The 27526-nt window shown below is 44.2% G+C and overlaps 1 protein-coding gene across 1 annotated transcript in view; it reads left to right on the top strand.

Moving 5' to 3' along the window:
- The window catches only part of LOC124039597 (polypeptide N-acetylgalactosaminyltransferase 11-like), a 52401-nt gene that overhangs the window by 13011 nt on the left and 11864 nt on the right, over nucleotides 1–27526 (top strand). The window contains 10 exon segments of the mRNA XM_046355747.1: nucleotides 3139–3435; nucleotides 4294–4417; nucleotides 5460–5626; nucleotides 5936–6061; nucleotides 7223–7472; nucleotides 9193–9310; nucleotides 12119–12271; nucleotides 17663–17881; nucleotides 24370–24426; nucleotides 24428–24475. Of these exon segments, the coding sequence (XP_046211703.1) occupies nucleotides 3177–3435; nucleotides 4294–4417; nucleotides 5460–5626; nucleotides 5936–6061; nucleotides 7223–7472; nucleotides 9193–9310; nucleotides 12119–12271; nucleotides 17663–17881; nucleotides 24370–24426; nucleotides 24428–24475 (1521 nt within the window). The 5' untranslated portion in view covers nucleotides 3139–3176.

The raw sequence follows: 27526 nt of genomic DNA, 5'->3' as shown, positions 1-27526 counted from the left end.
GCACTCAATTAGTATTTGGTAGCATTGCCTTTAAATTGTTTATCTTGGGTCAAGTGTTTTGGGTAGCCTTCCACAAGCTTCCTACAATAGGTTGGGTGAATTTTGGCCCATTCCTCCTGACAGAGCTGATGTAACTGAGTCAGGTTTGTAGGCCTCCTTGCTCGCACACACTTTTTATTCTGCCCACAATTGTTCTATGGGATTGAGGGCAGGGCTTTGTGATGGCCACTCCAATACCTGTGGTTGAAAAACAAGTTTTAATGACTCCAACCTAAGTGTATGTAAACTTCCGACTTCAACTGTATGTATGCCATTTTGGCCATGTGACCCAGGCCTCCTTTAGACTCCATAATCTTCCGTCTATAGGTGCTAGAAAGCTAAACTTGTTGTCGTATAGAACTTTACCGCTTACCCTGTAGGCCTGTTATTTCATGGTCTAATCCTTTCATCACATGCAGTGCTACTGCTTCCATATTTATCTACCTATGGCTTTGCACTTGTTCCATCTCTCCCAATTGTTCTTCTGAATGACTCTGTGTCTGTCTTATTCTGTCTTACTCTGTCTGTCTTAGTCCTCTGCTCATCTTCCCATTTTCAGCTGTGTTTCTTGACATTCCTTTTCACTGGTCTGACTAACGAGCCACTAAGTGCCACAGCAAAACAACACTGTGACTTCGGTGTGCGTCTTGTCACCAATTAATCATGCTTAGGCCGTAGTCTGTTTTTCAGAGGACTCGCCTTGTTTCCACCCTGCTGTCCTCATCTGACAGAAATTGTGATGGTGCAAATCCCCAGGCTTGGTTCTTTTTGTTGTATTCAATGTTACTCGTAAGATTTGTAAATCTATTTGAATGCAGTGCCAAAAGCCCACATAATTCCAACCAGACTGGTTAAAACGCACATATCTGAAATTCCTTGTTTTTCTGCCGGGGATGGGGGGAAAAAGAGTAAGGTGTAATTATTTGGGATGTTTGTGGGTTATAAATAGCTGTGCGTTTCCAAAGCGGTTTGTGTTTGAAGTAAAATCCTCATCTGGATCATTTATTTGATTGCGTTTGGCTATAAAGTTCAGGCTATTCATAGAGATTATTGACCAGATCTGAGTTTATTGAAGTTTTGGATAACTCACTTGATGCATAGCAGAACTGCTTATATGCACAGCAGAACCCCCCCCCCCCCCCCTTTTTGTAGGCCTGCGGACCAACATATCTTTGTAGTTTTTTTAGGAACTAAGTCGGGGTCTCAACATACTGTTGAGAGTTAGCACCTTATGTAATCTACTTTTCTATTATGAAATATGGTTGTGCATCAGCTATCACTCAATTAGCCCATGTCAGCTCAACTAGTGTAGGTGCCAGCTATGTGGACTTGTAGAAAGAATGGTGAAATTACCGACTGGCGTGGGGCACATTTGAAGATCAGTTATCATATTAAAAATGGCAAACATTTGCCTCCACCCTATGGCAAAATGTGTAGAATTGCAACGAACAAACGGGACGAACTACGAATATGGTGACAAGGCCAGCCGCCTTTTGGCACACCAACTTAAACGCCAGTCCGCATCATCTCATCTCTCAGGTATGACTCCTCCTGTAATCTTACAAGTGATCCCTCTAATATGAATTCAACTTTTGTGTCATTTATATTCTATCCTCTACCAATCCGAACCCCCATCAGATAATATGGCCATGGACAACTTTTTTAGATAACTTTGATATCCCATCCATTGATATGGACATGAGTGAAGTTCTGGACAACCCTCTGCATCTTGATGAGATAACAAAGGGTCTAAAGTGAATGCAAAGTGTCAAGGCCCCAGGCCCTGATGTTTTCCCTGTCGATTTTTATAAAACCTTCTCAGATCAACTCGCCCCATTACTATTAGATATGTTCACCGACTCGTTATCAGAGGGCTCTCCCCCCCCCCCCGACCGTAACTCAAGCCTCCATCTCACTTATACTTAAAGATGAATATCCGGTGGAATGTGGTGGATATTGAACGCTGATGTTAAAATATTAGCTGAGGTTCTAGCATGCCAGTTGGAACCGTGCCTTCAGGATGTCACATTTGATCATCAAACGGGTTTCATCAAAGAGTGACGACTGTTTTCCAATGTACGCCGGCTTTTGAACATTATACTCTCCAATCTCTCCAGACCGCAAAATTGTTTCTCTTGATGCAGAGAATTCTTTCGACCAGGTGCAGTGGGATTATTTATTTAAGATTTTGTTTTTGGTCCAATTTCATCTAATGAAATATGTCTGCTCTATTCTGCTCCTATGGCTAGCATACACACCAACATTCAAAATACTACTTAAAATCATCACCATAATTCACTGGAATCCACCGAGCTGGTGAAGAGCACAGTGTTGCTGTATGCCGATCTATTATATCACTAACCCTGTAAACGCTGTCGATAACAATGCATATTTTAAGCACGTTTGGATCATTCTCAGGTTACAAATGGATCATTCAGAAAGTGAATGTTTTCTGATCAACCCTGCTGCCAAGCAAATTCACCTTGGAGCCCTGCCTTTCTGTCTGTCGCCCTCTGGTTTTTCCTATTTGGGTGTGGATATAATACACTCTCTGGCGACTCTCCATTAAACTAACTTTGCAAGCCTAGTCACGTGAGTTAAAGCAGACTTAAACAGGGATAGTCTGCCTCTCTCATTAGCTGGCAGAATCCAATCTGTTCAAATCAACATTTGACCTAGGTTTCTATACCTTTTTTCAACGTCTTCCGATCTTTCTGCCGAAGTCATTTCTTAAATTTATTGTGTACGTATATTAATATATAATTTCCAATTATATGTATGCTGCTTTTGTTAGAGGGAGGTGGTTCAATAAGTATAGTGGGATAAAAGGATGTATCTGGTCAATTTGTATTTCTTTATGTCCAAAAAAATGGCATGAATTTAGCTGTAAAGTGTATATTTTCTCTACCATGCATGGCAAAAAGTGCAGGTTTAAAACAGTTTTTCATCTTCTCCGCTGTCAAGGGGTGGGGGGCGCTAAAATGGAGTCAGTACGGCCCCTCACGATGAGTTCTGTTTTTTTGTGGCCCCCACCTCCATCAATGTTGCCCATCCCTGATCTAGACCTTTAATCTGTTGCCTCTCTGGTTTCCTCGACAGGGGCCTGAGCATGGACCGCCGACAATGCTAGTGCTACCATGGGCAGCGTCACACTGCGCTACTTCTGCTACGGTTGCCTCTTCACCTCTGTGACCTGGTCCGTCCTGCTCTTCCTCTACTTCAGCCTGAGCCAGGACAGCGGCCGGCCCTCCTTCAGGAATGTGCTCATCCAGGGGCCCCAGGCCAAACGCTTCCAATCACGCTTCACCAGGAGCCCTGGAGGAGGCCAAGAGCAAGGCATCAAGGCAGTCCCTGCAGCAAGAGGCAACAAAAAGGCCGATCTCTCTCCGGAGATGGGTAAGTGAGCCCTTCAGAGCATGAAACTTGAAAAAGATCTCTCATCTATATACAGAATTTAGGTGTATGTGAGAAGGAATGTTCTGATGATAGGAGTTTATAAATGGTTGTCAGTTTGTTAACAAAGTTCATGTGAACTGCCTCATAACCAGCTGCATTGCCTTCAGAGTTTCACACATCCAGAATGATGAGCTTAAGCTCCACAAGCTCACTCGTACTCATGACAGATTCTCGAATGGTTAGGACATTTTGAAGGTCTTTATTATTCATTGGTCCCCAAGGGATGCTTGTCATGTTGGCTTGCTCCCATGTCAACTAATGAAACATTTAAGAGGCAGGCAGAGTGATGTGAAAATGATCGGCTCCAGAGTGTAGCCTAGGCGATTCCACGATGCCTTTATGCGTCAATGCCCATTTGGAGCTGGACAGTGAGAAACACAGGACCAATCAAGCTAACCATAATTCATTACGGATTATCGTTCAGCAGGTTCGGTTGGCATTGAGTTATTATTATTATTATTATTATTGATTTTTTTAACTGTCCGAAGCAGGCGCAAAGAAACAGACATTGTGCATTGCAGCAATACAAGGGATGTTTGAAGTGTCTTTGGATTGGAGTGAGCCCTTCAGATGGCTGTTGAGTGAGTTGTTTCCATGGAGTTACTAAGCAAAGCCATTACCACCCACTCAGGATGAAGCCGGCTTGTGTTACCATGGCAATGTGGACCAGCCCAACCACCCCCAGTAGTGGATGTATCAATAAAATCCTCATACTGACACAAGCGCCCATACTATTCTGAACCATTCCATCTATCTGCATCCTTTTTTCTTCTCTCCTTCCTGTCTTTTCCTCTTCAGGTATGATTTTTAATGAGCAAGACCAGGAGATTCGAGACATGGGCTATCACAAGCACGCTTTCAACGTACTCATCAGCAATCGACTGGGCTTCCACCGAGACCTCCCCGACACTAGGGACGACCGGTGAGTGCGAGAGCGACAGCGTGCGAGTGTGGCCTATATTTGGGTTTATTGACTCTGTGAGAGTGAACGGCTGACACCGACGCAGCACTTTGCAAGCCAATCATGAAGGGCAACGGTAGCCAAAGGTTAAATGGGAAATGATGTCAATCTCTCTCTGCCTGCGCTGTTGCCCCTACGACATCCAAATAAAAGGCATCTGTCTAGAGATGATTTGGTTTAGCACTGGTCTGAGGCAAACAAGTAGAGCTGCAGCTTGGAGTATTACCACATGTTATTTGGTAAGATGAGTTGCTTGTAAATGCAAAAACGAATTGGCTTGGTCAGTCTTGACAATCACTGGTACAATCGGGTGGTTTTAAGAGTTTGTAAATCCTGCTTACTCAGCAGACATGTTAGGATAGGGCAGAGGGTGAGTAGTTGAGGCATAATATGTTACATAAGCAAAGGGTAAAAACTGTTAATGTTTCCAAGGGGCAAGGCTTTCACAAGGTTGAGGAAAGCTCTGTAGGTGTGACCGTCATGATCCAAATGTTTCACTCCAAGCTGCACAGTGAAACAGCATGAGAGTTTTATGCATGCCATTACTAAAGATGGTGAATACTGATCCTAGTTATGTTTGTCCCTGTCAAATACCTAGATAGGACTCTAGTGCCCAAAAGACAGTTTTAGCGTGGGCAGCGCCATTGAATTTTCACAATTTTGAAGTAGTCAACATGGTGGAACTTCCTAAAAGGAAGGATCATTTAATTCCGTACATGTCACCAGGTGGGATCAGCCAATTAATTCTACTAGTGAGGAAACATTCCATAACTGCAGGTGGCAGTAAAATTGCCAACCTTGGTTTTATAACTGATCAAACAACACACTCTAGGTGGCTTCAGTTTGTTTACCAACTCCTAGAAGTAGTAGTAGAAGAAAATGTACTACAGCCTCGATGGTGCTGCCCATAACGGGACAGATGCAATGTCTATGGTCCCTGTTGTGACACCTGGGACTTGGCTAATATGTGTTGGTGGCCCCGCCCACCCCCTCTGTCTCTCAGGTGCCGAGATGGAATCTATCCTCTGTCCCTCCCCACGGCCAGCGTCGTGATCTGCTTCTTCAACGAGGCGTTCTCCGCCCTCCTGCGCACAGTGCACAGCGTCATAGATCGCACGCCTGCCTACCTGTTGCATGAGATTATACTGGTGGATGACAGCAGTGAACTAGGCAAGCTTCTCTTTTCAGTTGTCTATTTAGGATGTGAACTCTTGGGTTTTGTTCAGGCTCGGCTGAACCAGGTAGACTATAACAAGGCCCAGTAAATGATTGGATGCTGTCGTGGACTGTGTGCATCTGTCTACAGTGTGCATGCTTCAATTACCTAGTTGGTGAACAAACGCAGGCTACTGTATTGTGTTGACGTTATCGAATGCCTGTGTGTAAATGAAGTCAAAGATCTTGGATCTCAATCGGATCTACCTGTATAAATGAAACTGAACTCCATTTGAAGGCTTCTGTCCTTTCCCTCCACCACAGCTGACCTGAAGGAAGACCTGGACATCTATGTCCAGCTCAACCTCCAGGGCAAGGTCAAGGTGGTCCGCAACGAGAAGAGAGAAGGACTGATCCGAGGGAGGATGATAGGGGCCTCTCATGCCACAGGTGAGCCCTCCCGAGACCGTAACTCTTCTCTAATGTAACATATGCCCCCTGAGGCAGGGATGCAAGTAAAATAACTATGTTTACTGTCTAGTCAAGTTCCACACGGAAGTAATATTGTTGTATTATGATCAGCTGCAGTAGGATGAGAGGAAGAGGCTACAGAGGAATCCAACAGTGTGTGTGCGCGTGTCTGCGCGAACACTGTGTGTGTGTGTGTGTGTGTGTCAAATCCCTGTAGATGTGTACCTCTAACCCCAGGAACCACTTAAGATATCTTGCCTCTCGGATACTAAAGGTCGACCAATTCATCGGAATGGCCGATTAATTAGGGCCGATTTCAAGTTTTCATAACAATCGGAAATCAGTATTTTTGGGCGCAGATTTTTTATTAATACCTTTGTTTAACTAGGCAAGTCAGTTAAGAACACGTTCTTATTTTCAATGACGGCCTAGGAACGGTGGGTTAACTGCCTCGTTCAGGGGCAGAATGACAGATTTTCACCTTGTCAGCTTGGGGGATCCAATCGTGCAACCTTACAGTTAACTAGTCCAACGCAATAACGACCTGCCTCTCTCTCGTTGCACTCCACAAGGAGACTGCCTGTTACGCAAATGCAGTAAGCCAAGGTAAGTTGCTAGCTAGCATTAAACTTATCTTATAAAAAAACAATCATAATCACTAGTTAACTACACATGTTTGATGATATTGCTAGATATTATCTAGCGTGTCCTGCGTTGCATATAATCTGACTGAGTATACAAGTATCTGTGGTGGTAGGCAGAAGCAGGCGCGTAAACATTCATTCAAACAGCACTTTCGTGAGTTTTGCCAGCAGCTCTTCGTTGTGCTTCAAGCATTGCGCTGTTTATGACATCAACTCCCGAGATGAGGCTGGTGTAACCGAAGCGAAATGGCTAGCTAGTTAGTGCGTGCTAATAGCTAAAACCAAATTGAACATGTTCCATTATTTACTTGAGGCTAAATTGATTTTATTGATGTATTATATTAAGTTAAAATAAGTGTTCATTCAGTATTTGTTCTTAACTGACTTGCCTAGTTAAATAAATGGTCGTCCTCTATCGGATACATCCACACTGGCCATGCCACCCCTCACCCTGTTCTTCTCCATTCTCTCCTGATTTGGTGTTTACTTTCTGAAGGGGAGGTGCTGGTGTTCCTCGACAGCCACTGCGAGGTAAACGAGGCGTGGCTATCGCCCCTGCTGACGCCCATCCAGCGGGACCACAAGACTGTGGTGTGTCCCGTCATCGACATAATTAGTGCCGACACGCTGGCCTACAGCCCCTCCCCCATCGTCCGGGGGGGCTTCAACTGGGGGCTGCACTTCAAGTGGGACCCTGTGCCCGCCTCAGAGCTCAACGGCCCCAACGGAGCACTGGGCGCCATCAGGTAACCTCCTGGCGGGAAACCAACCAGACCTTGTCGGGAATATATGATTTGCTCAAGGTGTGGAAAATGCTGAACCCAAGGATGAGGCCAATGACTTCTATATTTAATGGTTTAATAGACAAACAATAGGGAGACGCACGTTCCTCTGAGAGGTTCCAATCTGCCCCATTCCAAAGACGAAACAGTCGTTATATGCTCATCCGTATCTCTGTTCTCTCTCCAGCTGCCTCAGAGTGCCTAGGCCCTGGTCAAAACATAGGCAACTTGCAAGGCCAGAGTGAACCATGGAGTAGACATCTCTATCGCTTTAAAATGCCTATAGTTTAATTACAGCCATCGGCCTTATCCCCAGGAATGTCATTTAGACAGCGCAAACTCCAAGCTAGGTTTGCCGCATTCTAGATGCAGAGGAACCAGTATGCACCTGAATGCACTCAACAAAACTATGATCTTGTTTCCCTAAATTGTATTATGAAAGCATAACTGTACTATTGTATTTTATAACTTAGCTGGTCATGTTGGCAATAGAACAGGATGTCAAATGATGCTCACCGGACCCAGATTGCGATTTATAAGGGACCTTTTGGATTGCTTAAACAACATTAATTGTGTGCTAGTGAGGAGGCAGGGTTGTTTTCAAAACAACTACAAGTATGCTTGCTCTAGTTCCTCAACAGCACAGCTAGGAGAGATTTTTAAAAAAAACACCTTGTAATTAAACTCTTGAGTCATCAAAGTGCATTGAAATGACTTTGGAGAGGTGTTGCCCCTTGGAGACACCAGTTAGTCATCTCACTCAAACCCTTGTCATTTCTTTGTCTTATGTTGCACCTACCCTACATTACCATGAATATTCTTGTTACTGAATGTATCCAGAATATATTGAACAAATGTGTCAAAGTACAGTAAATGTAAAATGCACATAAAATCAGTGTGCTGTTTGGAATCAGTCTGTCAGGGGAACTGTTGTCTCAACTTTGGTCTAATAATTTCCCTTTATATTGCTACCAATGTTATGCAAATGTTTTCATATTTCTGCATCCATATAGGCCAATTCCATAGAGTATAAAGGGTTAATGCTCAAATTGATTGGGAATAGCTCAGACCCCCCCCATTTGTTTTGATTTCAGCGTGCATGAACCTGATCAATAAAGCCCATGTGATATAGAGTTGTTCCCATCCCCTTGTTATGGAATCATGTGAAAGCTAATTAGTGGTCATAGTAGGGCGCCTGAGTGTCTGCCGGCTTTAGCCTTAAGGTCTTCTCGGACACCCCTTAGTGTAAAAATAAATACAATCTCTTTCAATTTCTCTCCGTTTCGCTCAAATGCTTGCGTTCTGGGCTTTCCATAAGAACATAAGCCTACGGTCACACAGAGATGCATGAAAACGCATTAAATCGGATACGCATTCATCATGGTCCGTCATCGTCAAATTCAAGTCAATTATTTTCTGAAGTGTTGGATACGCCCAAAGGCCGGAGTTGTGTTATTTGTTTTGACGGACAATCACCTCTGGCGATCTGTCAAACGGATGGCTCCATTGGAAAAAAAACATTCTCAGTCAGTAATTCTCTCTGGTCACAGCATAACTAGCCTGACTAGAAGACAGAGGCATTGTTTTCTCACATATTAGTGGTTGCGCTGCAGGTACTACCTTAAAGGATACTGATGTAGCGACAATGCCGACTCAAACTCTGTCTTACTCCCCCCTCCCCCAGGTCCCCCACCATGGCCGGTGGTCTGTTTGCCATGGACAGGAAGTACTTTAACGAGCTGGGCCAATACGACAGCGGCATGGACATCTGGGGCGGCGAGAACCTCGAGATCTCCTTCCGGGTAAATAAAAGGGTCACACATACTCACTTCCTTTTCACACGACACAGTCCGTCGCCATAGTGTGTACACGCTGTCACATAACATACACAACATGTCTGCTTCATGTTATTCTTAGGCAGGGTACAGATGCTCCGAAAGTGACACCCACCCTTTCAATTGAACATATTTTTCCCGTTTTAGGAGGGGTGCCAAATCAACTAGGTGGGGAGCACACATGCACCTGGTCAAATGAGCTGTGACACGTCAACCACTCGTCATAAGCTCAAGACACTTGGTTTATTTACCCATGTTTTGGCTCTGTTCGTCTCAGTTAGTCTAAGGCTTTGCCCTGGCAAAGTCAAGCTTTTCTTCCCCTTTGAAAAATACAGAATTAAATCAAATGTTTTAATTGACAGCCAAAGGCAAGTTTATTTCTCTATATTACGTTTTGTTCCATTTGAGTTGGATCGCCGCAGGCTGGCAACTATATATTGGCTTGGCTACATGAATCTCTACAACAAAAATTCCTTTCTTGCTTCAGAGTTTTTAGTTACTTTTACCACATCAGAGTTGGACATTTCTCTTCCAGTCCTGTTTGAATATTCTTGGCAAGACTACCTTCTCATGTCTTGCTATGTTACCCTATTTGAAAAGAGAGTACAGCATATTTTTCTTCACAAAGGAAACGTTATGTACAGTGCATTTGTTAAGTATTCACACCTCTTGACTTTTTCCACAATTTGTTTGTTCTACACTCAATACCCTATAATGACAAAGCAAAAACAGGTTTTTAGACATTTTTGCAAATGTTTAAAAAAAACAAAATGTAAATATCACATTTACAAAAGTATGTAGACCCTTTACTCAGTACTTTGTTGAATCGTCTTTGGCAGTGATTACAGCCTTGAAACTTCTTGGGTATGACGCTACAAGCTTTGCACACCTGTATTTGGAGTTTCTCCCATTCTCTGCAGATCCTCTCAAGCTCTATCAGGTTGGATGGGGGTCATCGCTGCACAGCTATTTTCAGGTCTCTCCAGAGATGGTCGATCGTGTTAAAGTCCGGGCTCTTGCTGGGTCACTCAAGGACATTCAGCGACTTGTCCTGAAGCCACTCCTGTGTTGTCTTGGCTGTGTGCTTCGGGTCGTTGTCCTGTTGGAAGGTGAACCATCGCAAGGTCCTGAGCGCTCTGGAGCAGGTCTTCATCAAGGATCTCTCTGTACTTTGCTCCTTTCATCTTTACCTCGATCCTGACTAGTCTCCCCGTCCCTGCAGCTGAAAAACATCCCCACAGCATGATGCTGCCACCACCATGCTTCACTGTAGGGATGGTGCCAAGTTTCCTCCAGATGGGAAACTTGGCATTCAGGCCATAGAGTTTAATCTTGGTTTCATCAGACCAGAGAATCTTGTCTCTCATGGTCTGAGAGTCTTTAGGTGCTTTTTGACAAACTCCAAGCGGGCTGTCGTGTTCCTTTTTTACTGAGGAATGGCTTCCGTCTGACCACTCTACTAGAAAAGCCTGATTGGTGGAGTGCTGCAGAGATGGTTGTCCTTCTGGTAGGTTCTCGCATATCCAGAGGAACTCTGGATCTGTCAGAGTGACCATCGGGCTCTTGGTCAACTCCCTGACCAAGGCCCTTCTCCCCTGATTGCACAGTTTGGCCAAGCGGCCAGCTCTTGGAAGAGTCTTGGTGGTTCCAAACTTCTTGCACTTAAGAATGATGGAGGTCACTGTGTTCTTGGGGCCCTTCAATGCTGAATAAATGTTTTGGTGCCCTTCCCCAGATCTGTGCCTCGACACAATCCTGTCTCGGAGTTCAACGGACAATTTCCTTCGACCTCTTGGCTTGGTTTTTGCTCTGACATGGGACCTTATATAGACTGGTGTGCCTTTCCAATCTTGTCAAATCAATAGAATTTTCACAGGTGGACTCTATTCAAGTTGTAGAAACCTTTCAAGGATAATCAATCGAAACAGGATGCACCTGAGCTGAATTTCGAGTTTCATAGCAAAGGGTCTGAATACTTATGCAATAAATAAGGTCATTTGTTTTTTTTTTTCTAATTTGCAAAAAAAAAATCTAGACCTGTTTTCACTTTGTCATTATGGGGTAAATTGAGGGAAGAAAATATATAATCAGTTTTAGAATAAGGCTGTAACGTAACAAAATGTGGAAAAAGGGAAGGGGTCTGAATACTTTCCGAAAGCTCTGTATGTGAAACATTGTCAGATTACATGAACCATATGGCTCTGTACTATGGGAAATGGAGCTGATGTTTGGTCAGACTTTATACACTCCCCTATATATTTATTTGGACAGTTAAGCTAAAACGCTGAATATTTGCTCTATACTCCAGCATTTGTGATTTGAGATAAATTGAGGCGATCGTATAGAACATCACTTTATTTAAAGGTATTTTCATGCATATCTGTTCTACCATTTAGAAATGAAAGTACTTTATGTACCCCCCTCCTCCCTCCCATTTGAAGGTGTTGTAAGTATTTGGACAAAACAAACTGCAAATGCGTTCAAGTTTGTAGAGTCATCTTCATAGTGGTATACTTGGCCATAGAGTCATCTTCATAGTGGTATACTTGGCCATAGAGTCATCTTCATAGTGGTATACTTGGCCATAGAGTCTGCTCCTGCATGGATTAAGTAAAAGGGGTTTGTCATGAATGTGTGTGTGGTCTACAGTAGGAAGTTATTCACAACATGCATATAATATAGCTTAGATGAAGTGCGCTGGCGCTCAAACCAAGAATTCAAATATTTTCTGAACTGCTGAATGTGTGTGAATACAATGAATTAGTCTTTTCTCAGATCTGGATGTGTGGGGGCCAGCTCCTGATCATTCCCTGTTCGCGGGTTGGTCATATATTTCGTAAACGGCGGCCCTACGGGTCACCCGGAGGTCAGGACACCATGGCCCACAACTCCCTGCGCCTGGCCCACGTATGGATGGATGAATACAAGGTACATGTACAGAGTAGTAGTACAGGCTGGGCGGTATAGTGTATTTTACTCTATACTGGTATTTGATGCATGGACCAGTTTTGGGTTTTTACATTTTTATAAAGGTATTTCAATGTTTGATTTGTTTAATGTGCTATGCCGCTACGCAGGGTCGTCTTTCTCCTTTTTTATTTCACCTTTATTTAACCAGGTAGGCAAGTTGAGAACAAGTTCTCATTTACAATTGCGTCCTGGCCAAGATAAAGCAAAGCAGTTCGACAGATACGACACAGAGTTACACATGGAGTAAAACAAACATACAGTCAATAATACAGTATAAACAAGTCTATATACAATGTGAGCAAATTAGGTGAGAAGGGAGGTAAAGGCAAAAAAGGCCATGGTGGCAAAGTAAATACAATATAGCAAGTAAAACACTGGAATGGTAGTTTTGCAATGGAAGAATGTGCAAAGTAGAAATAAAAATAATGGGGTGCAAAGGAGCAAAATAAATTAAATACAGTTGGGAAAGAGGTAGTTGTTTGGGCTAAATTATAGGTGGGCTATGTACAGGTGCAGTAATCTGTAAGATGCTCTGACAGTTGGTGCTTAAAGCTAGTGAGGGAGATAAGTGTTTGCAGTTTCAAAGATATTTTTGTAGTTCGTTCCAGTCATTGGCAGCAGAGAACTGGAAGGAGAGGCGGCCAAAGAAAGAATTGGTTTTGGGGTGACTAGAGATATACCTGCTGGAGCGTGTGCTACAGGTGGGAGATGCTATGGTGACCAGCGAGCTGAGATAAGGGGGACTTTACCTAGCAGGGTCTTGTAGATGACATGGAGCCAGTGGGTTTGGCGACGAGTATGAAGCGAGGGCCAGCCAACGAGAGCGTACAGGTCGCAATGGTGGGTAGTATATGGGGCTTTGGTGACAAAACGGATTGCACTGTGATAGACTGCATCCAATTTGTTGAGTAGGGTATTGGAGGCTATTTTGTAAATGACATCGCCAAAGTCGAGGATTGGTAGGATGGTCAGTTTTACAAGGGTATGTTTGGCAGCATGAGTGAAGGATGCTTTGTTGCGAAATAGGAAGCCAATTCTAGATTTAACTTTGGATTGGAGATGTTTGATATGGGTCTGGAATGAGAGTTTACAGTCTAACCAGACGCCTAAGTATTTGTAGTTGTCCATGTATTCTAAGTCAGAGCCGTCCAGAGTAGTGATGTTGGACAGGCGGGTAGGTGCAGGTAGCGATCGGTTGAAGAGCATGCATTTAGTTTTACTTGTATTTAAGAGCAATTGGAGGCCACGGAAGGAGAGTTGTATGGCATTGAAGCTTGCCTGGAGGGTTGTTAACACAGTGTCCAAAGAAGGGCCGGAAGTATACAGAATGGTGTCGTCTGCATAGAGGTGGATCAGGGACTCACCAGCAGCAAGAGCGACCTCATTGATGTATACAGAGAAGAGTCGGTCCAAGAATTGAACCCTGTGGCACCCCCATAGAGACTGCCAGAGGTCCGGACAGCAGACCCTCCGATTTGACACACTGAACTCTATCAGAGAAGAAGTTGGTGAACCAGGCGAGGCAATCATTTGAGAAACCAAGGCTGTCGAGTCTGCCGATGAGGATGTTGGGGTTGACAGAATCGAAAGCCTTGGCCAGATCAATGAATACGGCTGCACAGTAATGTTTCTTATCGATGGTGGTTAAGATATCGTTTAGATCCTTGAGCGTGGCTGAGGTGCACCCATGACCAGCTCTGAAACCAGATTGCATAGCAGAGAAGGTATGGTGAGATTCGAAATGGTCGGTAATCTGTTTGTTGACTTGGCTATCGAAGACCTTAGAAAGGCAGGGTAGGATAGATCTAGGTCTGTAGCAGTTTGGGTCAAGAGTGTCCCCCCCCCTTTGAAGAGGGGGATGACCGCAGCTGCTTTCCAATCTTTGGGAATCTCAGACGACACAAAAGAGGTTGAACAGGCTAGTAATAGGGGTGGCAACAATTTCGGCAGATAATTTGAGAAAGAAAGGGTCCAGATTGTCTAGCCCGGCTGATTTGTAGGGGTCCAGATTTTTCAGCTCTTTCAGAACATCAGCTGAATGGATTTGCGAGAAGGAGAAATGGGGAAGGCTTGGGCGAGTTGCTGTTGGGGGTGCAGTGCTGTTGACCGGGATAGGAGTAGCCAGGTGGAAAGCATGGCCAGCAGTAGAAAAATGCTTATTGAAATTCTCAATTATGGTGGATTTATCAGTGGTGACAGTGTTTCATATCTTCAGTGCAGTGGGCAGCTGGGAGGAGGTGTTCTTATTCTCCATGGACAGTGTCCCAGAACTATTTTGAGTTAGTGTTGCAGGAAGCAAATTTCTGCTTGAAAAAGCTAGCCTTGGCTTTACTAACTGCCTGTGTATAACGGTTTCTAGCTTCCCTGAATAGCTGCATATCACGGGGGCTGTTCGATGCTAATGCAGAACGCCATAGGATGTTTTTGTGTTGGTTAAGGGCAGTCAGGTCTGTGGAGAACCAAGGGCTATATCTGTTCCTGGTTCTAAATTTCTTGAATGGGGCATGTTCCTTCCACACACACCAATCCCAGAGTGCTCTACCACGAGTCACAACCATTTCACTTGCCATTCACTCACAGTGAGTGTCTGCATGGTCAATGCTGCAGATGCAACAAGATGGTGACAACGATAATGATTTCCACTTTGCTCCTTAATATAAATCCACAAGTGTTCTATAAAAATCTAATCCATGTTTATTGATGAAGTACACAGTTTTGCAGATGTTATTGCTGGTGCAGTGAAATGCTTATGTTTCTAGCTCCAACACACACAATCCAAAAAACAAACAAGAAATATCAGAATGAGCAATGTCAGAGTCCGGAATAGAAATGAATATGTAATGGGTGTGTGTTTATAGACAGTATATGAATAGAAAAGGTGTGTACTGCAGTAGTTATAGGATGAGCCATGACAAGAACACAATATACACATATAAAGTGGTAAAACAGTATGTGACCAGTGTTCTATGACTCTATGTACATAGGTGTAGGGTAGAGTACCGGGTGGTAGCCGGCTCGTGACAATGTCGAAGGGTCAGGGCAGGTTACTGGGCAGAGGCCAGTTAGTGATGACTGTTTTAAGAGTCTGATGGCCTGAAAATGGAAGCTTGTACTATTAGTTTAGTTTATGTATCTTACTATCTGCAAACAGCTAGTTTGTATTTTTTTTAACAAGTTGTGGTTAAAATAAATTGTGTTGGCCTCTAATGCTAATCGCTGGGTAGCTAGCTAGCTAAATGTACTTAGTCAGAGCAAACGTAGCTAGCTAATACAAATCAAATGTTATTTGTCAAATGTCCCAAATACATCGTGTAGACCTAACAGTGAAATGCTTACTTTAAAGCCCTTAACCAACAAAGCCATTCAAGAAATATAATTACTAAAATAAACCATTTAAAAATCCACCGATTAGAAAAAAGAAGAGTAAAATAAAAGCAATCAAAAGGTAACACTAGAAATGTACATAAGAAACTAACGTGGCTATATACAGGGGGTACCGGTACCGAGTCAATGGGCTAATCGAGGTAATTTGACTATGCATAGATAATGAACAGCGAGTAGCAGCAGTATAAAAACGGGGGGTTTGTCAATGTAAATAGTCCAGGTGACCATTTTGGTTAGTTGTTCAGCAGTCTTATGGCTTTGGTGTAGCCTTTTGGTCCTAGACTTGGCGCTCCGGTACCGCTTGATGTGCTATAGCAGAGAGAACAGTCTATGACTGGAGACTTTGACCATTTTTTGGGTCTTCCTCTGACGCCGCCCAGTATATATGTCCTGGATGTCAGTAAGTTTGGCCCCAGTGATGTACTGGGCCATATGCACTACCATCTGTAGCGCCTTACGGTCAGATGCCATACCAGGCGGTGATGCAACTGGTCAGGAGGCTCTCGATGGTGCAGTTGTAGAACTTTTTGAGGATCTGGGGACCCATGCCAAATCTTGAAGGTCTCCTGCGGGAGAAAAGTTGTCGTGCCCTCTTCACAACTGTCTTGGTGTGTTTGGACTACGAGTTCGTTGGTGATGTGGACACCAAGGATCTTGAAACACTTGACCCGCTCCACAACAGTCTGTCGATGTTAATGGGCCCTGCTTGACCCTCCTTTTCCTGTACTCCATGATCAGCTCTTTTGTCTTGCTGTGTGTGTGAGCGAGACATTAAAAACTTCTCAACTAGCCTACCTGGTTAACTAAAATAACACTTAATGTGTTACCATGCACTGCTCATAAACAATATTTACAAATTGTGTTATTCAAAAACCTAAAATACATTAAAATATTGTGATATGATATTTTGGCCATATCACCCAGCCCTAGTACACACGATTGAAATTCAGTCCTAAGTCACCCATTCCATGCTGGTGGCCTGTAATAGGTAATAGCCAAGACTGAAAACCACTGATCTGAAGAAATCCCTTTTCACACCTTATTTTTCCCAGAGGCCTCTATTATAGCCTCCAAGCCATCTATGGTCATAAGCAAAGGATTTCTCCTAATTACTCTCAACTCCATGTCTTGATCAGCACAGTGATGTTTGTTCCTTTCCAAGCTACAAAGCGGAGCTATAATTGCTTTCCACGGATTGTGGATTGTAAAGTAAGCTAATACCGTTGTGGTCTACCTTTCACACACCTCATCGTCTCACAACGATTGAGTCTGAATTTGCTTTCTCATTTCCCCTCAGTGTGTGGACGGTTATTGTTACCAAACTAAGTAGTGTGCACAGAGGCCTTGAATATTATTAGTTAATAGTTAATCATCATTACTTAGACATCTTGGTTCCTTAGGGGCACATGAGGCATCCACGAGAGTGCCGCTGTTTCCGGGAAGATTATGGATGCAGCCGTGTAGTCTCTCTTCTGTGCTCTTTCCCCAACTTCCATTTGTTTCTTTCCATTTTGAAATGATATACAGTACATTTGAACTAAGAGTGTGATTCATAAATTGCCACCCCCCCACTGAATTCTTAGTACAGCAGAGTAGTGTTGAAATCTTCCAGAGGTTTAAGATGAGGTTAGGGTTCTGGCTTCTCCATCACCACACTAATCTGGGACTGGGACAGGCTTTTTTTCTACGTAAACAGCTGGCCCAAATCAGGATGTATCAAACAGATTCTCAATCAAGGTAAACACCTTGGTTTTATTATTGCTTAGCCCAATTTGAATCTTACCTCTGAAATAATTATTGAGTCTTGCACTACTATTAGCTAGTGGTTTATTCAGCTTTTATGATCATGTTTGTTTACAAATGAACTTTAGTAAACCATGTGCTTTTACAGACAACTGAGATGCAGCTATATTAATTGTGGAATAGCAATCAACCTCACCTATTTTTTTTGTCTCGTCCAATCAGGAGCAGTACTTCAACCTTCGTCCAGAGCTCCGGGAACGCGCCTACGGTGACATCAGCGAGCGGCAGGCGGTGCGCCAACGGCTGCAGTGCCACTCTTTCAAGTGGTACCTGGACACCGTCTACCCTGAGATGCTGGTGGCCTCAACCCACAACAAGCCTCAGCAGCCTGTGTTCGTCAACAAAGGTCTCCGCAGGCCCAAAGTGCTGGAAAGAGGCCGGGTAAGATAGGCCAGCTGGCTAAAAGCCCCGGCCCCCTGTCGCTCTAGACCGCTGTAGACTCGCTCTCTCCACTAACCCACTAAAGTAAAGTTGAACTTGTGCTTTATAGCCAATGGTCGCATCAACCATAGGAGTTGGCCATACAGCACACTCTGATCTGGGACCAGGCTAGAGCTATGCTACTGTCCACCATAGAAATAGTCATTTCACTTCTATTGTACGCTACATCATGCCTCAAAATAACACTGTTCAAACTTCAGCACTTCACTGTAACAAAAGGAGGCCAATTGGCCTTCTTCTAGCGATACATCACTCTCCACCCCCGGATTTTGTCTTAAGTAGCTGGGAACTGACAATTTTCTGCCATAACTTTTACACGGTTTGTTTTTCACCAATAGAGCCATGTGTTGTTGACGGTCAACCCTTGCCAAACAGGCCAAAAAATTACACCTGAAATGAAAAATAATAGAATGCATGTTCTCAATCTCTTCGATTTAAGCTGTAACTCTGTATATCTTTCACACGCAAATAGCCCTATAGTTGTACATTAAACAAAGTTGCTTGTTAACTGTGAGTGATGCACCTTCAATGTGTATAAACAGCAGCTGCTTCCTAATGGACAAGAGGGCATCAGAAGTTGTAAACGTTAACAATATCCCACGTTCCTGCACGTTGTTGTTTGGGGTTCATATGATAAGGTCAGAAAGCATTTAAGAATGCAACGCAGAAATACCTGAACATTATTCAAAAACTGAGGGAAAGCAAAAATCATCAATACAACATTACAACATACTGCACCTTAAGCTTTTCTTATTGAATGAAATGGAATAAATGCCATGTCCAGTCAGCAGGGGGCAATGTGGTGTTGCACAAGTCATTAAGGAGTCCCCAGGTTAGACACACACCACTTAGAAGCTCAGGAATAGATAAGTTTTCCTGCTTCAAAAAGACTAATGGGAAACGAGTTATGTATTGCAAGTCAAACAACCAACAGCTCTGCTACGTCAGTCTCCCAGAGAGAACGTTCATATTCTACTTAGTCTGGAAGGAAAGATCATGCATTCATAGGTTAATTTTTTAAATGCTTGGTTTCTGAAGATATAAAGTTATGGTGAGGCAGTCGGTGCAATGTGTTGAGATAATACCCACATTTTTTCAAGCGACTTACTGGAGCAATTGGCTTTAAGTGCCTTCCTCAAGGGCACATTAACAGATTTTTCACCTAGTTGGTTCTGGGATATTTTTTATTTCACCTTTATTTAACCAGGTAGGCTAGTTGAGAACAAGTTCTAATTTGCAACTGCGACCTGGCCAAAATAAAGCATAGCAGTGTGAACAGACAACACAGAGTTACACATGGAGTAAACAATTAACAAGTCAATAACACAGTAGAAAAAAATGGGCAGTCTATATACAATGTGTGCAAAAGGCATGAGGAGGTAGGCGAATAATACAATTTTGCAGATTAACACTGGAGTGATAAATGATCAGATGGTCATGTATAGGTAGAGATATTGGTGTGCAAAAGAGCAGAAAAGTAAATAAATAAAAAACAGTATAAAAACAGTATGGGAATGAGGTAGGTGAAAATGGGTGGGCTATTTACCAATAGACTATGTACAGCTGCAGCGATCGGTTAGCTGCTCAGATAGCTGATGTTTGAAGTTGGTGAGGGAGATAAAAGTCTCCAACTTCAGCGATTTTTGCAGTTCGTTCCAGTCACAGGCAGCAGAGTACTGGAACGAAAGGCGGCCAAATGAGGTGTTGGCTTTAGGGATGATCAGTGAGATACACCTGCTGGAGCGCGTGCTACGGATGGGTGTTGCCATCGTGACCAGTGAACTGAGATAAGGCGGAGCTTTACCTAGCATGGACTTGTAGATGACCTGGAGCCAGTGGGTCTGGCGACGAATATGTAGTGAGGGCCAGCCGACTAGAGCATACAAGTCGCATTGGTGGGTGGTATAAGGTGCTTTAGTGACAAAACGGATGGCACTGTGATAGACTGCATCCAGTTTGCTGAGTAGAGTGTTGGAAGCCATTTTGTAGATGACATCGCCGAAGTCGAGGATCGGTAGGATAGTCAGTTTTACTAGGGTAAGCTTGGCGGCGTGAGTGAAGGAGGCTTTGTTACGGAATAGAAAGCCGACTCTTGATTTGATTTTCGATTGGAGATGTTTGATGTGAGTCTGGAAGGAGAGTTTGCAGTCTAGCCAGACACCTAGGTACTTATAGATGTCCACATATTCAAGGTCGGAACCATCCAGGGTGGTGATGCTAGTCGGGCATGCGGGTGCAGGCAGCGATCTGTTGAAAAGCATGCATTTGGTTTTACTCGTGTTTAAGAGCAGTTGGAGGTCACGGAAGGAGTGCTTTATGGCATTGAAGCTCGTTTGGAGGTTAGATAGCACAATGTCCAATGACGGGCCGAAAGTATATAGAATGGTGTCGTCTGCGTAGAGGTGGATCAGGGAATCACCCGCAGCAAGAGCAACATCATTGATATATACAGAGAAAAGAGTCGGCCCGAGAATTGAACCCTGTGGCACCCCCATAGACTGCCAGAGGACCGGACAGCATGCCCTCCGATTTGACACACTGAACTCTGTCTGCAAAGTAATTGGTGAACCAGGCAAGGCAGTCATCCGAAAAACCGAGGCTATTGAGTCTGCCGATAAGAATATGGTGATTGACAAGAGTCGAAAGCCTTGGCAAGGTCGATGAAGACTGCTGCACAGTACTGTCTTTTATCGATATCGTTTAGTACCTTGAGTGTGGCTGAGATGCACCCGTGACCGGCTCGGAAACCAGATTGCACAGCGGAGAAGGTACGGTGGGATTCGAGATGGTCAGTGACCTGTTTGTTGACTTGGCTTTCGAAGACCTTAGATAGGCAGGGCAGGATGGATATAGGTCTATACCAGTTTGGGTCCAGGGTGTCTCCCCCTTTGAAGAGGGGGATGACTGCGGCAGCTTTCCAATCCTTGGGGATCTCAGACGATATGAAAGAGAGGTTGAATAGGCTGGTAATAGGGGTTGCGACAATGGCGGCTGATAGTTTCAGAAATAGAGGGTCCAGATTGTCAAGCCCAGCTGATTTGTACGGGTCCAGGTTTTGCAGCTCTTTCAGAACATCTACTATCTGGATTTGGGTAAAGGAGAACCTGGAGAGGCATGGGCGAGGAGCTGCGGGGGGGGCGGAGCTGTTGGCCGAGGTTGGAGTAGCCAGGCGGAAGGCATGGCCAGCCGTTGAGAAATGCTTATTGAAGTTTTCGATAATCATGGATTTATCGGTGGAGACCGTGTTACCTAGCCTCAGTGCAGTGGGCAGCTGGGAGGAGGTGCTCTTGTTCTCAATGGACTTCAGTGTCCCAGAACTTTTTGGAGTTGGAGCTACAGGATGCAAACTTCTGCCTGAAGAAGCTGGCCTTAGCTTTCCTGACTGACTGCGTGTATTGGTTCCTGACTTCCCTGAACAGTTGCATATCACGGGGGCTATTCGATGCTATTGCAGTCCGCCACAGGATGTTTTTGTGCTGGTCGAGGGCAGTCAGGTCTGGAGTGAACCAAGGGCTGTATCTGTTCTTGGTTCTGCATTTTTTGAACGGAGCATGCTTATCTAAAATGGTGAGGAAGTTACTTTTAAAGAATGACCAGGCATCCTCAACTGACGGGATGAGGTCAATGTCCTTCCAGGATACCCGGGCCAGGTCGATTAGAAAGGCCTGCTCACAGAAGTGTTTTAGGGAGCGTTTGACAGTGGCTCCGTGGCGGATACAGGCAATGAGGCAGTGATCGCTGAGATCCTGGTTGAAGACAGCGGAGGTGTATTTGGAGGGCCAGTTGGTCAGGATGACTTCTATGAGGGTGCCCTTGTTTACAGAGTTAGGGTTGTACCTGCTGGGTTCCTTGATGATTTGAGTGAGATTGAGGGCATCTAGCTTAGATTGTAGGACTGCCGGGGTGTTAAGCATATCCCAGTTTAGGTCACCTAACAGAACAAACTCTAAAGCTAGATGGGGGGCGATCAATTCACAAATGGTGTCCAGGGCACAGTTGGGAGCTGAGGGTGGTCGGTAGCAGGCGGCAACAGTGAGAGACTTATTTCTGGAGAGAGTCATTTTCAAAATTAGTAGTTGAAACTGTTTGGGTATGGACCTGGAAAGTATGACATTACTTTGCAGGCTATCTCTGCAGTAGACTGCGACTCCGTCCCCTTTGGCAGTTCTATCTTGACGGAAGATGTTATAGTTGGGTATGGAAATCTCTGAATTTTGGTGGCCTTCCTGAGCCAGGATTCAGACACGGCAAGGACATCAGGGTTAGCAGAGTGTGCTAAAGCAGTGAGTAAAACAAACTTAGGGAGGAGGCTTCTGATGTTGACATGCATAAAACCAAGGCTTTTTTGATCACAGAAGTCAACAAATGAGGGTACCTGGGGACATGCAGGGCCTGGGTTTACCTCCACATCACCCGCGGAACAGAGAAGGAGTAGTATGAGGGTGCGGCTAAAGGCTATCAAAACTGGTCGCCTAGAGCGTTGGGGGCAGAGGATAAGAGGAGCAGGTTTCTGGGCATGGTAGAATATATTCAGGGCATAATGCGCAGACAGGGGTATGGTGGGGTGCGGGTACAGCGGAGGTAAGCCCAGGCACTGGGTGATGATGAGAGAGGTTGTATCTCTGGACATGCTGGTTGTAATGGGTGAGGTCACCGCATGTGTGGGAGGTGGGACAAAGGAGGTAACAGGGGTATGCAGAGTGGATCTAGGGGCTCCATTGTGAACTAAAACAATGATAACTAACCTGAACAACAGTATACAAGGCATATTGACATTTGAGAGAGACATACAGCGAGGCATACAGTAATCACAGGTGTTGAATTGGGAAAGCTAGCTAAAAACAGTATGTGAGGCTAATCAGCTAGCACAACAAACAGCAGGTAAAATGGCGTTGACTAGGCAACTGGGCCGACAGATAAAACAAACAAGCAAAATGGAGTACCGTGATTAATGGACAGTCCAGCGTGCGTCAGCTATGTAGCCAAGAGATCAGTGTCCAGGGGGCAGCGGTGGATGGGCAGGGAAGCTGGACTGGCGAGTGTTATCCAGGTTTAAAAAGAAACTAACAATGACTAAATAGCTTGTAGCTAGTTAGCTGGTTAGCATCTGGAGGTTCTTGAGTGAGTCATAAAAATAAAATTAAATTAAAAGTAATAGCGATTCCGTATCACAGTGGGTGAGGCAGGTTTCCGGAAGGTATAAACAAAATCAAAATCAAAAAGAGATAGAAAGTAAATGGGTTCAGAGAGTGTTTGGGACGCGGTGATTCAGACGGTTAGCAGGCCTGTGCTAACAAGCTAACAGTTCGTAGGCCCGGGCTAGACAAGCTAGCAGTTAGCGGACCGGAGCTAGACAAGCTAGCCGTTAGCAGGCCGAATTAGCAAGCAGGGAGATAGTGAGGGCTAGAGAGTTAACCTTTGGGGGACGTCGCGATGGGGTGAGTCTGTTTATTCCTCTTCATGCGGTGACATCGACAGACCGGTCGTGGGCCCGGGTAATTGTAGCCCAGGAGTATGCTACAGGTGCTCTAGTACGCTAGGTGAGCTGGAGACACAGCGTTTCAGAAAGCTCGCGGGCCTTGGCCAGCAGATGGATCTTTGGCGATGTCGCAACGGAAAAGCCTGTTGAAACCACCTCGGACGATTATGTCGGCGGACCAGTCGTGATGGATCGGCGGGGCTCCGTGTCGGCAGTAAAGGGTCCAGGCCAATTGGCAAAATAGGTATTGTTGGACCTCTTCGGCTAGTCGGGAGATGGGCTTAGCTCGAGGCTAGCTCAAGGGTAACCAGCAACCTTTCGGTTATTAGTTCAATGCTCTTAACCACTAGGTTACCTGCCGCCCTAGTGGCTGGGTGTTGGTATATTGTGCATTTCAGTGCCATATTCTGGACGTAACTTCACATATTCACTTGGCATATTCTTTGCAGTAGCACTGCACAGATAATCAGATCTTACATTGCCTGAAGCGTGTGTAACTTTTCAGGGAATCACATTAATAAAACTCAGATGTGGAGTCAGGCTGCAATACATTTTGTTTTTATCCCAGAGTGACTTAGTCCTAGTGGGTGGGTGTTGTTTTGGGGCGGCAGATAGCCTGGTGGTTAGAGCGTTGGGCCAGTAACCGAAAGGTTGCTAGATTGAAGCTAGCAAGGTAAAAATCTGTTGTTTCAACCCCTGAACAAGACAGTTAACCCGCTGTTCCTAGGCCATCGTTGTAAATAAGATTTTGTTCTTAACGGATTTGCCTAGTTAAGTAAAGGTTAACAAATAAATAAATACACTAGTAAGTGCATACTTTCATACTGGTCCCCCGTGGGACTCGAACCCATAACCCTGGTGTTGCATGTGCCATGCTCTACCAACTGAGCCACATGGGACATGAGCTGGAATACAACTTCTAACCTCTTCCTTCTCCTTTTCTCTTCAGCTGCGGAACCTGCAGGCTGACAAGTGTCTGGTGGCTCAAGGGAGGCCAAGCCAGAAGGGGGGGTGCCGTGGTGCTGAGGGCCTGTGACACACACAACCTAGAACAGGTAAACTAATGGCGTGTTCAAAACAACTGGGAACTGATTTTATTTTATTTTATGGTTGTCCAACTCGAGTCTCTTTCTAGAGCTCTGCCATGAATTCACCTCATATTTTTCCAGAGTTCCCAGTTGTCTTGAATGCACCATAGTACTTGACTCGACTTCGTGTCTCCATGACACTGGGACTCATGACAACACAAGTCATTAGTAATGATGTGGGCCTATGACATTCTACAGTGATGATAGAACCATAACACAAGCCTGGCCTGTTAGGGTTAGAATGTGAAATTAGTTCCATTTCATCCTCGTATCCCTAATCTATGCTTTAATTTCCTTATTTCAACTGTTTCTGGCCATAATTACTTTTGTAAGAGTGTACCTTGGCCACATGGTTAAAGTGTAGTATGTCAAGCTGGATGTACATGAACTGTACCAGTACCTCCTCTCACTCCAGGATCTCATGGTCAGAGATTAGTTTTGTGCACACTTACTGGAAGAGTCATCCATCTTTTCTGCATTCAACTGAAAATGACTGTTCCATTAAGTCCTCCACTTTCCTGTGTGTGTAAAAATGGTGCAGGGTGAGTCACTCCCTGTGTGTGTGTCGGGTAGAAGTTCAGCAGAGGCTGAAGCTACTGCAGTTCTGCACTGTGACACGCATTCTCCCCCTCTTGCTCTCCCTCATATGGACCACTTTCTCGCTTTCTGTATTCTCTCTTTCCATTTGAACCCCTCCCCCTCTGCGGCACTGAGTCTTCGGGTACACGATGAGGTCAACAACTTCCGCTGTGAACGGGGGTTTGTGAAATTGTCTGCTGACAAGTGAGGAGTGAAATGTTGACATCCAAAAATGAAATATTATATATTGGGAAGTAGTTTTGTTTTTCATTAATATTGGGAGTATTTAAAGTTGAAATTCTGCCATTTTTCTATTCTGATTTTAAGTCAAGATCTACATTTATATTAAATTCTCATAAGGTGATGGTGTTTCTGTAATAGATTACTTTACATTCCTCACTCGGGTCTGTACCACATTTGACCGTCTTGACTTATTCCACATTTTGTTGTATTACAGCCCTAATTCAAAATGAATTAAATATTTCTTTTTCTCACCCATCTAAAGCAAATCAAATATTATTTGTCACATACACATGTTTAGCAGATGTTTTTGCGGGTGCAGCGAAATGCTTGTGTTTCCAGCTCCAACAGTGCAGTAATATCTAACAATACACACAACCTAAAAGTTAAATAATGGAATTAAGGAATATTAGGATGAGCAATGTCGGACTGGCATAGACTAAAATACAGTATATGAGATGAGTGAAGCAAAAATATGTAAACATTATTAAAGTGACTAGTGGTCCATTTATCAAAGTGGCAAGTGATTGCAAGTCTATGGGGCAGCAGCCTCCTAAGGTACAGGGTTACATAACCGGGTGGAAGACGCCTTGTGATGGCTATTTAACAGTCTAATGGCCTTGAGATTTAAAAAAAAAACAGCTTCTCGGCCCTAGCTACACATAAGTGAAAATGTTTTTATCCATTTTTGCAAATTAAATACAGAAAGATTTCATTTACCTATAGTATTCACACCCCCTGAGACAATACTAAACTCAGCAAAAAAAGAAATGTCCCCTTTTCAGGACCCTGTCTTTAAAAAAATAATTTGTAAAAAATCGAAATGACATATCTTCATTGTAAAAAGGTATAAACAACCATAAACAATTAATGAACATGCACCTATGGAACGGTTGTTAATTGCCTTCCTGTTAGTGTCTTAAGGTCAGTTAAGAAAACTTAGGACACTAAAGAGGCCTTTCTACTGACTCTGAAAAACATCAAAGGAAAGATGCCCAGGATCCCTGCTCATCTGCGTGAACGTGCCTTAGGCATGCTGAAAGGAGGCATAAGGACTGCAGATGTGGCCAGGGCAATAAATTGTACTGTGAGACAGCGCAACAGGGAGACGGAACAGACTGATGATTGTCCTCGCAGTGACAGACCACTTGCAACAACACCCGCACAGCTCTGGAGAGAGAGACGTCATCAGAGCGCGCAACAGGACACTGTACGGTCTACACTCGGTTTGTTGTTTACATTTAAAACTTATTCATTAAATCGATTTTAATCCAAACTAAAGTTTTGTTACTAAGGATTCCACAACGCGGTTAGCCTTTACGGCTGGGACTGCGAATTTGTGTTTAGTTTTTGCGTGGATTCCGCGAGTGCTAGCTGGCTGTACTAGATACTTGTCGTCGTGGTGGGAAAGACTTTTGTTATCTTTTCATAAAACAACTGGCTCTATACTGCAACCAATCTGGATACCAAGGAGATCGAGGGAAATCGACGAGTACCAACAGCTTTACGCGATGGAGGAACAACATACTCCTTCGTGGAAAGATCCGACCACCTCACAAAATTAACTTTAACCAGACAAAAAAAAGAAACAGATTAATCTACAGACATGGACGATTTACTTCCCATTGAGGTATAGGCTAGTTCTCTGGCTGGAATCCATGCAACAATGGAACATTTGTGTGAGAAGGTAGCAGGGCTGAGGGGGAGTTTGGCGTTCAGCCAGAGTGAAATTCTCAAGCGCCAAAGAGAAAACAAGACACTCACAGCCAAGGTAAAAATACACGATTCCAACATGAATTGTCTACTCAGGGAAAACAGGGTGATGAAGGAGACGCTACTAGACATACAAATTTGTAGCATGAGTGAAAAATCACTTTCTGGTATTCCTGAGGATGCATCCAATAATCCAGAGGGCGCGATCAGAGAATTTATGAAATCTGCATTGAAGCTTCCTATAGAGACTAAACAAGGTGGCTTTCCACCGAGTACACAGACTTGGAGCGACAAGACCAAGGGTACCCGACCGGTCATCGCAAAATTTGAACACTACCAACAAAAGGAGCTGATCAAAAGCAGAGGAAGGGACCAAATTCGGTCTCAATGACCAATTTCCAAAGGAGATAAACGAACTTTGTAAGAGACTGTATCCGGTACAAAGACAACAAAGGATGGATGGTAGGCGTGCATTTTATTGTGGAC

This window comes from Oncorhynchus gorbuscha, linkage group LG07 (assembly GCF_021184085.1).
Source record: "Oncorhynchus gorbuscha isolate QuinsamMale2020 ecotype Even-year linkage group LG07, OgorEven_v1.0, whole genome shotgun sequence".
NCBI classification, from domain to species: Eukaryota; Metazoa; Chordata; class Actinopteri; order Salmoniformes; family Salmonidae; genus Oncorhynchus; species Oncorhynchus gorbuscha.
Note: the sequence above shows the minus strand (reverse complement) of the source record. Positions and strands in the feature narration are given on the sequence as shown.